The 15,537-nt window shown below is 41.8% G+C and overlaps 1 protein-coding gene across 1 annotated transcript in view; it reads right to left on the bottom strand.

Moving 5' to 3' along the window:
* The window catches only part of STX12 (syntaxin 12), a 34,364-nt gene extending 28,210 nt beyond the window's left edge, over positions 1-6,154 (bottom strand). Inside the window, exon 1 of the mRNA XM_029229933.1 lies at positions 5,907-6,154. Coding sequence (XP_029085766.1) covers positions 5,907-6,024 — 118 coding nt within the window. The 5' untranslated portion in view covers positions 6,025-6,154. The remainder of the gene's footprint in view (positions 1-5,906) is intronic.
* Positions 6,155-15,537: the final 9,383 nt, after the last annotated feature.

Here is a 15,537-nt window from a genome sequence, read left to right on the forward strand (position 1 = left end):
CAAACCCTGGTCCAGGAAGATCCCACATGCCACAGAGCAACTAAGCCCGTGTGCCACAACTACTGAGCCTGCGCTCTAGAGCCCACGAGCCACAACTACTGAGCCCACGCGCCACAACTACTGAGCTCGTGTGCCGCACTACTGAAGCCACGCACCTACAGCCCGTGCTTCGCAACAACAGAAGCCACAGCAATGAGAAGCCCGCGCACCGCAACAAAGAGTAGCCCCACCGCAACTAGGGAAAGCCTGCGCACAGCAACGAAGACCCAATGCAGCTAAAAAATTAAAACAACTAAAAAAAAAAAAGTAGCCGCTATACTACAATAGTAAAGCTCTAAACTAAACTGAACATGAATACTAAACATCAAAGGTATAATCTTCTATTTACCATACCCATGACAGGACACGAACTCGTTAAGAGCACAGACTCTCAGTTAAGACTGCTGTGTGCTATTCCTGGTTCCACCACTTCCTAGCAAAAGTTTCTATTCCTCTGTGCCTCAGTTTCCTCACCTAAAAAATGGGAAAAACAAGAGAACCCTCATATGGTTGTTGTGAGGATGACCTAAGATAATATGAAGCTAAATTTAGAACATGTCTGGCACTTAAAAGAACTCAATTAAGGATAGCTATTATTATCAAACTCGAGACCAAGAAAAATGTACTTAGCAATGATAAAATCAATTAAGTACACATCGAATGCTAACTACATATCCACTGCTGTGCCAGGCACTGAAGCTAAAGACAGCTGTACAATGCGTGATCACTATCCCCACAACAAAACTAATAGTAATCTCTCAGTTGGAATAACAAGGTCAAAAAGGATGAATTAAAGACTACAGAATAAAGTAAGTGTTAAGCTTGCAAGTTCAAAGGAAAAAACCAAAATGATAGCTAACATTTCTTAAACAATGTTGCAGGCACTGCTTTAAGCACTTTATATAAATTACCTCACTTAATTCCCACAATCCTATGAAGTAGAGTCTATCATTAACTCCATCTTATAGATGAGGAAACTGTGAAATAGAGAGGTACAGCAATATGTTTACATAGCTAGCAAGAAGCAGATCTAGGGCTCAAACCCAGGCAGTCTGACTCCTGAGCCTGCTCACTTAACTACTAAACTGTAGTGGAGCAGGGGGCTCAACCAATAATATCACCATTTACTGAATGTCTACTATGTACCGGGCACTAGACTAGGCACTTTCAAACATCCCACTTTAACAACACCATTCATTTTACATATGGGGTAACAGATAGAAAGGGGAACTAGCCTGCCCAAGGTGAACAGTACAACACAGAGGACCAAGGACTCAGCCACAGATCTACTGAGCTTAAGGCCCAGGCTCTTCCTGACTTCACTCTTTCAAAAGCAAAGGAAGGCTTAGTTACAAGCGGCAGGATTTAAGCACAACTCAAAGGATTTTTATAATTTAGGTAGCTAGTGAGATAGGGAAAGATTAAAGAAAGGAGGAACAGAAAGAGCAAAAACTTGCAGCAAAACCCCGTGTTTAGGGATGTTAAGAAAAACAGCCTGCCTGTAACAAAGAGAAGTAGAAAATATGGCTAATTTGGGTTAAGATGACAGAGACAGTGAAAGCAAGGTGAAATGTTAAGATCTGATACAGCAGACAACAGAGAGCCGCCATAGGCTCTTGAGGAGGTGAGTGGTATAATGAAAACAGGACTTTAGACATACTGCTGATAGCCTTATCAGGATGAACTAGAATGGGAACAGAGACACTGAGAGTATGCTGCTGGATGACAGAGGCTGAGATCATGAAGACTTATGAGGAGGACAATGAAATAAAGAGCAAGGGGCCAATATGAAAATAACTCTGAAAGAACAACCCAGAGGACTGCACACGATAATCAGTTTTAAAAGTTCAACTGCTTTTAATTTTTTTAGTAAACAGAACCATATCAATAAATTAGCAACGTTGGGCTTCCCTGGTGGTGCAGTGGTTAAGAATCTGCCTGCCAATGCTGGGAACATGGGTTCAAGCCCTGGTCCAGGAAGATCCCACATGCTGCAGAGCAACTAAGCCCATGCGCCACAACTACTGAGCCTGCGCTCTAGAGCCCGTGAGCCACAACTACTGAGCCCGCGTGCCACAACTACTGAAGCCCGCGCGCCAGAGCCTGTGCTCCACAACAAGAGAAGCCACCACAATAAGAAGCCTGCACACAGCAACAAAGAGTAGCCCCCACTCGCCGCAACTAGAGAAAGCCCGCGTGCAGCAACAAAGACCCCAACACAGCCAAAAATAAATAAATAAATAAATAATTTTTAAAAAAAATTAGCAACGTTAAAGAACAGAAATGATGTTCTTTAATCTCTTCAGAGATAACTTGGCGCCTGTTAAGGTTATTTCCTTATATCTGCCTCAGCAATACTTGCCCAGACCCTTTGTTTCACAATAGGCAGAGTCAAGCAGTTTTCTTCTGTAGCCCACACATACTGATAACAACCCCTTGTACCAGGCAGTCAACCTTAGCTGTACCTATAACAACCCACGCAGTGGCCTGCCGTATTTCAGGCTGATATGCTCAGCAATTCCAAACCCACATATGTGAAAAAACCCACAGTTGAGAAAAAAGAATAGCTATTCTCTCAAATTTTCCATAGATACAGCTCCTTGCAGGACTATATGGATGTGGGCATATGTCTGGGAGGTCACATTCAGACTGTATACTTAGGTATGCTGGCCACGTCTGGGGGATGGGCACCAGCCTGATAAGTGGGTAGAAGCAATGTCACCCTACCAATTTCAAATTCCCAGTGCCTCAGTAAACAATCCCAAGGGGAGAATTCCAACTCACACTGACTAGGGTCATAAGATGTGGTAGGAACCACACAGCACAAGGTAAATGAGTCAGGAAGAGTTCCAAGATGGTAGAGAAACCTCATTCATTCAAATCTACTAAATACAATTTACTAAGCATCAAGACCCTAAATGATATGATCCCTGGCTACCTCCCTGGCCTCTTTTCCTACGATGCTCCCCTTCTCTAACTGCAGTCCAGCCACACTAGTCTCCTTGCTATTCTTGAAATCACTGAGGTCTTCGCTCTTGCTATTCCCTCTGCCTAGGATGCCTTCCCCCAGCTACTCACGAGGTTTTCTCCCTCACTTCATTCAGGTGTCTACTCAAACATCACCCCCTCAGAGAGGCCTTCCTTGACCAACTGATGTAAAAATATAAAATAGCACGCCCACCCTCTGGCTCTCCTCACTCCCTGTTCCCTTTTTTCCTTCATAGCACTTATTATTTCTCAATATTGTTCATATATGTGCATGTATGCATACGTGTGTATACGTACACATACACAAACACACACACATACACACAATCAGGGCAGGATTTTGTCTGTCCTGCTCATCACTCCATCCCCAGTGCATAGCAGGTGCTCATAGAATATTTGTTGAACAGTGAATGAATGAACCTAACATATACTTGGGTCTAAGATAAGTACTAGAAATATAAAGATGAATAAGTCATGTCCCATTTCTTCAAAGGAACTAACAATCTAGCAGGAGAGGCAGACACACCACAAGAAGAGAAAGTTCCACAGCCTCAGGTATTCCCCATAGCTTCCTATGAAGAGTAAAAAAAAAAGAAAGAAAAAGAAAAGTCACTTGTAACTTGAAGTGTTAACTGTTATAAAACTGTAATATTAATTAAAAATTATAAAAAGGCTGAATGCTGGTCATAAGAGACAGATCTGGTTTCAAATTTAGGTATTGCCATTTGTAAGCTGGGTAATTATTTAACCTTTCTCAGCCTGTTTCCTAACCCATAAAAAGAAATAATATTGGTAATTACTTCACAGGGTTGTTACAAAATTAAGATAATGCATGTAAAGCACTTATATCGCCTGGCATACAGTATGTACTCAAATGTTAGCTATTAATGTTATTAATGGAATGAATCCAACTATCCCTTGAGCCTGATGCCTAATCAACAGCTAAACCTTATCAATTCTATCACCAGACACCTCTCCTATCCTTTCCTTCTTTTCATTTTCAGATCCTAACTGGTGTCTCTGATTCCAGTCTCTCTCCCTTCCAACTCAATTTACACATTTCTAAAGAATTATATCCAAACCCCCTTAGTGTAGCACTTAAAGCACTTCATGTTTGGGCCCCAACTTACCTTTCCAATCCTATTTTCCACTACTTTCTGGACTCCACCAGTCTAGCCAAATTAAATCACTCTACTTTTCTATACACACCACATGCTTTCCCACTACCATGCCTTGTTCATTTTATTCCCTCCTGGAACGCTCTTCCCTTCTTTACTCTCGAAAGTTCAAATACTTTCCACCATCTTTCCAGACCTAGCTCAAATGCCAATAATGCCTTCCCTGGCCTCTCCCAAGTGAAAAAGGTGTCTTTCTCTCCTGAATATCTATAATTTTATTATATCTCTTCTATAGTAGCGATCGCTTTCAGTCACTATGTACGCCACAGGTTCCCTGTTGAAGGAATCCATGTCAGTTCCTATACATACTACATGCCTCATACTCAAATACATGCAGCATGAAAATTTCACAAATAGACATTAAAATTATATTTGGCCTCGATAAGAAACTTTCAGTATTGAACCAGAATATTCTGATCTAACCTGTATTACAGCTCCCTCACAAAAGGAAACTGGAACACAAAGTACTATACTTTCTAACCAGTGGTCACATTAATTTTTGTTTCAAATTTCTGGATTTAACAGACCACATATTCTTCTTTCCACTTCCAAAGTGCCCAGATTCAAACGCTTTCCATCAGAAACTTCCCTCTCTCATTATATATTTAAATTTAAAAGCTAAGTGATAGATTGTTCTTTAAAATATAGAACATAATTGTAATTCAGGACCAACTAGTTGTACCTATTAACAGGGTACAGCCAAGCTCACAAAAACACAATAATAAACAACAAGGATCATGATACCATTCTTTCCAAGTAGTTGCTGCTGCTGACCTCCTGTTTATAAGGCTCTGAGCTAATTTTCAGGCACAAGGAATAACGTGTATTTGACTCATTCAACTATAGTATCATTCAGACCCTAATGGTGGGGAGGGAGTTTTAAGACAAGCAATGACATTCTGAAATCCACCACCACCTCTACCATGTCTTACTTGCTATGTGATTGTGGCCATGTCCCTGAGCTTCTCTGTGTATCATGCTTGTTCAAAAGAGTAACTAGGTGGGGAAGGAAAACAAAAGCCTCATTGGCTTGAAATCCAAAAATATATGCAAATCTTTTGCTACAAAAGACAAAAGAATGTAAACTAAAATGTTTTTGGTGAATTCTCTTTATTAAAGTAGAAGTCATCTCACCCCTCGAATACAAGTCATTGTATCTGATTTCCAAATTCCTTACAGGAAGAACAGTATTAAAGTCACCAAAACACATGCACTCTCCACTTCCCTTAATTGAAAGGTTCTGACTTCCAAGAAGCCAGAAGCTCAGCAGAATGTAAACTCTAAACCAGTAAACAGCTCCCGATCCAAGCTGGCCAAAGAGGAAAGAGAGGTGGGTGGAGGGAGGCAGATGACAGGAAAAACTAGGCTGACCACTGGAGCCAGTCGACTCATTCACTGCTCTGGAGGGGACACACACACACCCTCCCACCCTGCGGCTGTCAGGACTGCTGTCTTGGCCCCAACACGGTAAGAACAGAACTCCTGAGAAGAAACTCGAGCTGCAGCTGGGGCTCCGGACCCTCGGGGTGCCTGGGCCTGGCAGACTCGGGGATAGCAGCCCGCCGTATCCAGAGTAGAGCACCCAAGACGGCCTCAGGTGTGGCTCTGGCCGTAGCCCTAGCCGGGCTCCGCGTCCCGGCAGCCTCACCCGGGCCTGTCCCCGGGACGGCCCCCGCCCCCCAGCCCGGTACCCCGGCTCACTGGCTTGGCTGATCCGCTGGATGTTGCCGCTGCACGTCTGGATGATGCTGTTGAAGTCCCGGAGCGGGGGCCCCGAGGCCCCCGGGTTCCGGTACATATCTAAGGGACCGTAGGACATGACGAGGAGCCGAGGCCGACTCGCCCTGCACCGCGCTCCTACCGGAAGCAGCCGCCAGACCCGACCAGCAGGCTGACAGGGAAACCGGGAAGAGAAAGGGCGGGGAAGGGGATAAAGCTGCGTGAGCGCTAGCCCCGCCCCCTCGCAGCGCGCACACGTCCGCCCTGGCTCCCCCACATTGCGCAGGCGCCTCTGGAACTGGTGTAGGCACGGTAGCTTAGAGACGTGACGCCCTGGAGCTTGGGGATGCGGGGCGGGGCGATGACATCATACCATTGGGGCTCGGATTGGAGAATCTGAGGTGGCGGTGTTGTTTATCGCCAGGGCACGGTGACAGAAGGCAAGAATTTTTCGATTAGCATAAAATTGTACCAGATGATCTCAGCCCTAACATCCTATTCTGTTCTATTCTGAGCATTCAGGCCCAAATATGGAGAATTCGACAGCCTTGAAACCCAGATCCGTAACCAAACTCCTGAAATTCCTCACTCTGCTTCCATCCTCTAGGGCTTTGTTAGGATTTGTGGAGCACTTTTTTTTATTTTATTTTATTTTTTTTACATCTTTATTGGAGTGCACTTTTATGGTTTACAAATTACTTGCATTTCTCCCTCCACCCCTCTTCTAGTCTAAACAATAAAATGATAATAATAAGATTTCTTGAGCACGTATTATTTGTGATCCCCTCACTGCAATTCAGTTGTTCATAAGCTCTTTCACAGCAAGGGACGATGTTCTAACTATATTTTTACCTTCAGACTAGATAACGGACAATCGATTTTTTTTAATGTTGAAGTAAAGTAACTCGACAGAGCAAGCATTATTATTTTCCCTTTTACAGTTGAGAAAGTAAAAACCATAGAGGTTAATTTGTTTTTCTGAGATTTGACTGCAAAACCCAAACACTAAGCTAATTGTATTGTCATCTTGCTATGTCCCTAAAACGCATTCTTATATTACCAAATTCATTCTCCATCTAAATCCCTCCCAAATAACTTCTTCATCTATATCCCAAACCAGGATTTCTTGGAGAACTAGACTGTCAAATTTTTAAAATCATTCTCTTAAGTAATTTGGAGTGTATGACCTCAATGTTCCCATAGAAGACTGTATTTTGTGAGCGTATGTTAGATGGAAAGACAAGAGTAGGATTTTGCTGTTGGAGGAGATCAAGATAGAGAGAAGTGAAGGGGAACTGGCAGTGTTTGTTTCCTGTATTCTCCACCCCACTTCACTCCAGTCTGCTTTGCAATCTCTGGGGAATGACCAAGAGAGGAAGATGCTTGCCTGTGTAGGAGGGGACCCTAAATGGGTGAATGAGCCTGCATTCAGCCTTAGAGATTTTGTAAGCAATGCTGTCTCTATTTTTCGTTGGAGCATTTATAAGAGCAATTTTTTCTCTTTAGAAAAGGACAGATGACATTTGGGTCCTCTCATTCTGGTTATTAAAACCATACGATTTCTTAGAATCCATAGTTTTATGTCCTATCTTATAGTAAATCGTGTACATTGTACTTTTTTACCTATAAAATAGTCTTGAGAATGTTTTCATTTACATTTGATTCTATTTAAAGTGAAGTTCAGTAAAGGTATTTTTCTCCTAGGATTGAAAACATAGTGGTGGTTGTTATTGTCGGTTTATTTCTCCAGCTAAAATAAAAAGTGGTTTTCCATCTGTGCCATGGCTATCTTGTGCTATCTCTCATAGCAATACATTTGTGCCTAGCAAATACTAGATGTCAAATGAACATATATTGAATTTATACATGAATAATAAAAAATAACTATCATTTCTTAATGTCCATCCAGGTAATGTGAACACATTTTACAAAGTTATTGGTAATACCCAAGATAAAGCCCATCTGATAAAGTGGCTTTATCTTTATATGGTCTGACAAAGTTAGGATTCTTAACTTACTGCTGCAAGGGGGACTACACACCAGAGGAATCATGGGGTATCTCACCAAGCACGGGAGAGATAGAATTATTCCAGGATTTGGAAAGATGGAGTGTAGGTAAAATTTAAAAGAAGCAGTGTTTTTGATAGCCTCAAAGCACACCAGGCTATGTGTAAAGGGATTATCGTCAGGCCTGAGCTAACAAGAAGACTCAGAATCCTGTTTCCTTGGAAACTACAGCGTGAAGATAAATGTGGAATGCTGTATCTGGAAACCCCTTATCTGAAGCTCTGCACCTGGATTGGAAATTGAGGCTGCTTCTCTGTGTCAAAGTAACTCAGATCCTCCAGGCGAGAGTGGAATATTCCGTTCTTACTGATATTTCAAATAGCAAATTTTCTGAAAAAGCAGTGCTTTTAGAAAATGAGGTTTCTCAGCATTATGTCTTTTTGCTAATTGAAAAAAACAGTTTTCATGGTTCGAACCCATCAAGGTGAGATTAGCTCCTTGGTAACAGATAAGGAAACTGGTGTTCTCTAGAGGTTCTGGGCACTTGCCCAATGTCATCCAGCTATTAAATTGTAGAGCCATGATTCATACATATTCTATGACCCAGCAATTCTACTCCTACCTGTATACTCAACAGATGTGCATCCATATGTGTTCCAAAAACCAAGTATCGGAAAATTCATGACAGCATTTTTTACGACTAAGCAGCATTTCTCTGTATTAATTTTTATTTCATCATAATTAACACACAATAGAATACACAGGTATTAAGTGTTCATTTCAATGAATTTTGACATTTGTATATACCCACGTAACAACCATCCAAACTGAGAAATAAAACACTTTCACTGTTACACAAGGAAGTTTCCTCAGGCTGTGTTCCTTTCTTTTTTTCTTTTAAGAGATGCTTTTCTTTTGTAAGTCACCAATGTCTTTTTTATTTTTATTTATTTATTTAAATTTATTTATTTTTGGCTCTGTTGGGTCTTCGTTGCTGCACACAGGCTTCTCTAGTTGCGGCGAGCAGGGGCTACTCTTCGTCGCAGTGCGCAGGCTTCTCATTGCAGTGGCTTCTCTTGTTGTGGAGCATGGGCTTTAGGCGCGCAGGCTTCAGTAGTTGTGGCACATGGGCTCAGTAGTTGTGGCTCGCGGGCTCTAGAGAGCAGGCTCAGTAGTTGTGGCACACGGGCTTAGTTGCTCCGCGGCATATGGGATCTTCCCGGACCAGGACTCGACCCCGTGTCCCCTGCATTGGCAGTTGGATTCTTAACCACTGCGCCACCAGGGAAGTCCAGGCTGTGTTCCTTTCTAATCAATTCTCCTCATCCCCAGAAATCACTGTCTGATTTTTATCATTACAGATTAGTTTTGCCTATTCTCAGGCTCCATCAAGAAGGGATCATACGTTATGTATTCTTTAGTGTTGGCTTATTTCAATTAACATAATGTTTTTGAGATTTATCCATGATATTGCATATGTCAGTGGTTTGGTCTTTATTGCTGAGTAGTATTTTATCATATGATCTTACTACAATTTGATTATCCATTCTCTTATTTATGGGCATTTGGATAGTTTCCAGTTCGAAGCTATTATGAAGATGGCCAGAGCAGCATTTATTTTTACAAGTTCCAAACTGGAAACAGCCCAAATGTACATCGACAGTAGGATGGATAAATTGTAGTATCATACAGCATGAAAATTCATGGCCCACGGCTATGTGAGCAATGTGGGTGACCTTGTCCAACATAACGTCTAGCAAAAGAAGTAGACAAAGATGAGTACATTCTGTATTATCCCATATTTATTAGGTTCAAAACCAGCAAAATGAATCTATATTATTAAAATTCAGAATAGCATGTAGTTAGTTTTTTGGTTTGGTTTGGTTTTTTGCCTTGCTGTGCAGCTATACAGGACCTCAGTTCCCCGACCAGGGATTGAACCCGGGCCACGGCAATGAAAAACCTGGAATCCTAAGCATTAGGCCACCATGGAACTCTCAGTTTTGAGGAGGAGAGGGAGTGACTAGGAATGGGCACATGAGATGGGCTAGGGTGCTGGTAGCAGTCTTTCTTGATCCGGATGGTGATTATATAACTGTGTTTACTTTGTGAAAATTCATCAAGTCATACATTTGTGATGTGTGTCCTTTCTGTATATATGCTACACTTCAGTAAATACATCTCATATTTTAAAAATAAAGTATCATTATCACCAATATAACAAGCTTTCTGGGAAATGTAGGGAAGAGTCAGTGGAGAAATTCAAAGAAGTTTGCAAAGAAGACTGTGTTAAAATTAGCACTCATCATATATTGCCAGTGGGAATGCAAACTTGTACAACCACTTGGAAAAGTTTGTCAGTTTCTTAGAAAATTAAACATAAACTTATCATGCAATCCAGCAATCCCACTGCCAGGTATTTACCCAAGAGAAATGAAAGCACATGTTCATATGAAGATGTGTATGCAAATGTGTTAGCTTTATTCATAGTAACCAAAAATTAGAAATAACTCAAATATCCGTCAGCTGCTGAATAGATAAACAAATTGTGGTACATCTATCAATGGAAAACTTTTCAGCTATAAGAAGGAACAAACTACTGAAGCACGGAATAAATTTACTGAGACGTGAAGCAATGTGGATGAATCTCAAATGCATATGCTAAATGAAAGAAGTCAGACATGAAAGTCTACATACTGTTTGATTCCATTTATATGACATTCTGGAAAAGGCAAGACTATAAGGATAGAAATCAGATTAATGGTTAGGCAAGACTATAAGGATAGAAATCAGATTAATGGTTGCCAGGGGCTGGAGCTGGGAGAGGGAACTGACTGCCAAGGGGCACAAGGGAAGTTTTTGTGCTGATGGAAATGTTCCATGTCTTGACTGTGGTGACTACACAACTGCATACATCCATCAAAATATTTTTGATGTATACACTGAGAAGGATAAATTTTACCAGATGCAAGTTATATCTTATTAAACGTAAAGAAAAATGGCACTCTAAGGATCAGTGTAATGAAGTGGCACGCATGAGGTGGGTAATGTGGAGTTGAAAAAAAGATATAAAAGTTGTGGGTTGCGTGAATCTGGGGATAAAGTGATCTGGAGATAAAGTAACTTTGGAAACAAAAAACAAGTGAACAGGGCTTCCCTGGTGGCGCAGTGGTTGGGAGTCCGCCTGCCAATGCTGGGGACACGGGTTCAAGCCCTGGTCTGAGAGGATCCCACATGCCGTGGAGCTAGGCCCGAGTGCCACAACTACTGAGCCCGCGCACCTAGAGCCCGTGCTCCGCAACAAGAGAAGCCGCCGCAATGAGAAGACTGCGCACTGCAAGGAAGAGTAGCCCCCGCTCGCCGCAACTGGAGAAGGCCCGTGCGCTGCAACGAAGACCCAATGCAGCCAAAAAAGTTAAAATAAATAAAATAAATTTTAAAAAAGTGAACATATATGTTCACTCTATTTTGTCACTGTTTTCTCTCTCAAGAAACAGACAATGTAGATTCTGTGATAATAATAGCTTAAAAAATCGAGTGCATACTATGTGCCAAGCACTGTTTTAGAGACTTCTACATACATTATTTAATCCTCACAACAACCCTAAGTAGAGATAGAACTCACACACAGGCAGTCTGACTTTAGAGCTAACCACAGCCTGACACAGTCTCACTTTTCAGGTAGAGTTGATAATCTGCTTCAGTGACAGCCTGACAAGCACTGGCAGGCAAAGTGGTTATTTGACTCCAGTCATAACTAGGAAATATGAACTCCTTTCCCCCAAATGCCAACTGTCATTCCTGCCTTCAAAATCCAGAGATTCACATAGTTGTTAATCAATCTTATTGGTCAAAGGTCAACGTGGTAGCCAGTCTCCAAGATGGACCCCAGTGGTTCTGCCTCCTGATATGAATGCACATGGGTAGTCCCATTCCACATTGAATAGTGTCAGTAATTTTTTAAAAAATTTATTTACTTATTTTTGGTTGCGTTGGGTCTTTGTTGCTGTGTGCAGGCTTTCTCTAGTTGCAGCGAGCGGGTGTTACTCTTTGTTGCAGTGCACGGGCTTCTCATTGTGGTAGCTTCTCTTGCTGCGGAGCACAGGCTCTAGGCGCACGGGCTTCAGTAGCTGTGGCATGTAGGCTCAGTAGTTGTGGCGCATGGGCTTAGTTGCCCCATGGCTTGTGGGATCTTCCCGGACCAGGACTCGAACCCGTGTGCCCTTCATTGGCAGGCGGATTCTTAACCACCGTGCCACCAGGGAAGTCCAGTGTCAGTAATTTGTCTTCTGTAACCAATAGGGTATTGTAGAAATGATGCAGTGTGACATCCAAAGATAGGCCATGAAAGTCATTGCAGCTTCTGCCTTGTGCCTTGTTCTCTTCTATTCGGTTTGTTTCCAAAAGCCATTCTCTATGTGGCAGATTTTATATATATATATTTTTTAATAAGTTTATTTATTTATTTTTGGCTGCGTTGGGTCTTCGTTGTTGGGTCTTCGTTGCTGCGCGCAGGCTTTCTCTAGTTGCGGCGAGCGGGGGCTTCTCTTCGCTGTGGTGCGTGGCCTTCTCATTGTGGTGGCTTCTCTTGTTCCAGAGCTCAGGCTCTAGGCACACGGGCTTCAGTAGTTGTGGAACATGGGCTCAGTAGTTGTGGTTCGCGGGCTTTAGAGAGCAGGCTCAGTAGTTGTGGTACACGGGCTTAGTTCCTCCGCGGCATGTGGGATCTTCCCGGACCAGGGCTCGAACCCGTGTCCCCTGCATTGGCAGGTGCATTCTTAACCACTGTGCCACCAGGGAAGTCTGGCAGATTATATTTTTTAAAATAGCCTCCACAGTAGCTTCCATCCCACATGCTCTTCTACTTTGTCACCTTCTCATCAAGAGAAGGGATCTATGTCCCCTCCCCTTGAGTCTGGATGGACTCCTGACTGCTTTGACCAATAAAATGCTGCAGAAGTGAGGTAATGTGACTTCTGAGGACAGGTCAGATGATGAAACACAGCTTCAGATTTGTTCACTTGTGCTTGGAGTCTTGATCCACCATGGAAGAAGTCTGATTACCTTGAGCCCATCATGCTGGAGAAGGCAAGGTATATATGGAGGGGCCCTACATAGGTGCTTCAGTCAGCATTACTAGACTTTGTCATCTCAGTCCAGGCACTAGATACACAAGTAAGCAGAGCCTTCAGAGAGATGATTTCAGTTCCAATAAGTTTCCTTCAGCTTTTGTATCTTCCCAGCTGAGGACCCAGACATTAAAGAACAAAGACCAGTCGTCCCCACAGTGCCCTGTCCAAATTCTTGATCAACAGAGTTTGTGGGCATATTAAAATGGTTGTTTTCAAACACTAAATTTTGGGGAGTTCCCTGGCGGTCCAGTGGTTAGGACTCAGTGCTTTCACTGCCTCGGTCAGGGAGCTAAGATCCCGCGAGCCCCCGGCACAGCCAAAAAACAAAACAAAAGCAAAACACCTAAATTTGGGGGTAATTTGTTATGCAGGAATAATAACCACAACACTCTGTAGGTCCTGACAGTTTGGACCTTCCCGAAAACGGCCCCTCCCCCCAAATCCTCGAACTGACCGTTAGATGAAGATAGCTATACTACAGGTAACATACGGTCTTAAACTGAAAAGGATGCAACCAAAATCCTGCTAAGTTGCTTTTAAGGTTAGTTAGAGTGGTTGAAGAACTTCCTGAAGAACTACATGATATCTTTCTCTGTTTACACTATATTCTTTCCCTACAGCCGCTTATACGGCTGTGTAAATGGGTAAATTAAGGTAATTCACACAATAAATGTGGTCATAAACATAACCTACTGTCGTAGTCTGTTTGGGCTGCTATAACAACATATCACAGACTGGGTAGCTTATAAACAACAGAAATTTATTTTTCACATTTCTGGCAGCTGGGAGGTTCAAGATCAAGGGGTCAGCATTCTAATGAGGGCCCTCTTCTAGATTCATAGCTGGCATATGGTAGAAGGCGCAAGGGATTTATTTGGAGCATCCTTTATGAGGGCACTAATCCCATTCATGAGGGCAGAATCTAAGCTCCTCCTAAAGTCCTCACCTCCTAATACTACCATCACTAGGCGTTAGGATCTCAACATATGAATCTGGCGGAGAGGAGAGGGGCAATAAACATTCAGACCATAGCACCTATAAAACTATCTTTATTTAGAGAAAATACGTTGTCATTACACCTATAGAACAGAATGACCAGGATGTGACAGTGATAATGTCTGAAAGGCACCTGTTATTTAGAAACCTACTAGCACCAATGTTTCAAACCAATACATTCCTCTCCTTGAGATGACATCTCAAAAACCTTTCACTCATACCTTATAAAGATTCATCCCGTATTAATTTTGAGTAATAATGGTAAATATAAAATCAAGGAACAATGGTGTTGTCCAATATTCCATTAAATGGGAGCGTCATGAGGAGAGTAACTTTGTCAATTGTCTTCACTGCTGTATCCTCATTGCCTACCAGTGCTTATAACAAAGCAAGCACTTAAACTGAATAAATAAACTCAAAGAAGAAAGAGAATGATTTTATTCTCTGATGGACATAAAACTCCCTATTAGCACTGTTAGGTTTTTAATTGTTTAAATTCTACAAGCAAGACAAACTGACTCTTTTCTAGATTGAAGGGGATTATGGGATATGTCTATTGGTGAACCAGCAAGAAATGAAAAAAATAACCAATTATACTTAAGTCAATATGAATTTTTATTAACACACATTTTTCAAAGTCTGTACAAACCAAAACATTCCTGTGTTTTAAAAGGTCCATTATTACAAACATACAAATAAACAAAAGGTGTTACCAAAAGTTAGCTACTCAATTTCACGGTAAAACAGTGTCATGATTTTTAAAAACCAAAATTTCAAGACTGAGGTTTCTTCCTTCCCTTTTTGGAACTTGTGGAAAGTTAGAAAATGTGTGGATTTGCTTTATATTAAATGCCAAGACCTTAAAAAAAGATTTAGTATAAAACTAAATGTGTTTTTACATTGTCACTTCATGTAACAGAATTTCTCAAGTCTTTAAAATAAAAAAAAAATGACTGTAACTTTTTTCACAATCTTTTCCCCATAGTCAATGTAAATGCAGCTGAAAATATTATCTGACAGTTTATCTTTACCTAAAAGTTTCTCATTCAAAAAGTTACAAAACTGTTTAGCACTGCCATTTCCCTTGCTTAGAAGGGAAAATTACAGCCTCTACTAGAGTGATAGATAAGTAACATGGTCCGTTGTTCCTCTTACCAGAAGGAAGCCACTCATTGCCACATCTCTGTCCAATTATGTGCATGGCTCCACTTGTGAGAATGCTCACAGATTAGAAGCATTTGCTCCTAGGAAATGCCTAGCAAGTTAAACTTACTGCTACACTTTTGGTAGACTGAGGTACAAATGTCATCTGCCCTTATGATTACCTCTAACTCTAGTACCACCCCCTGCATTAATGATTCCAAGGTAGCTGGTTTTACTGTTTCATGGCACACTACACATCTCTAGTTCCTTTCACAAACATCATCTAGAGGACCTGAGAGTATGGCTAGAAATGCAAATCTATCCTCTCACCTGGA

The sequence above is a fragment of the Monodon monoceros genome, unplaced genomic scaffold (genome assembly GCF_005190385.1).
Source record: "Monodon monoceros isolate NGI ecotype Baffin Bay Population unplaced genomic scaffold, NGI_Narwhal_1 Super_Scaffold_18, whole genome shotgun sequence".
NCBI classification, from domain to species: domain Eukaryota; kingdom Metazoa; phylum Chordata; class Mammalia; order Artiodactyla; family Monodontidae; genus Monodon; species Monodon monoceros.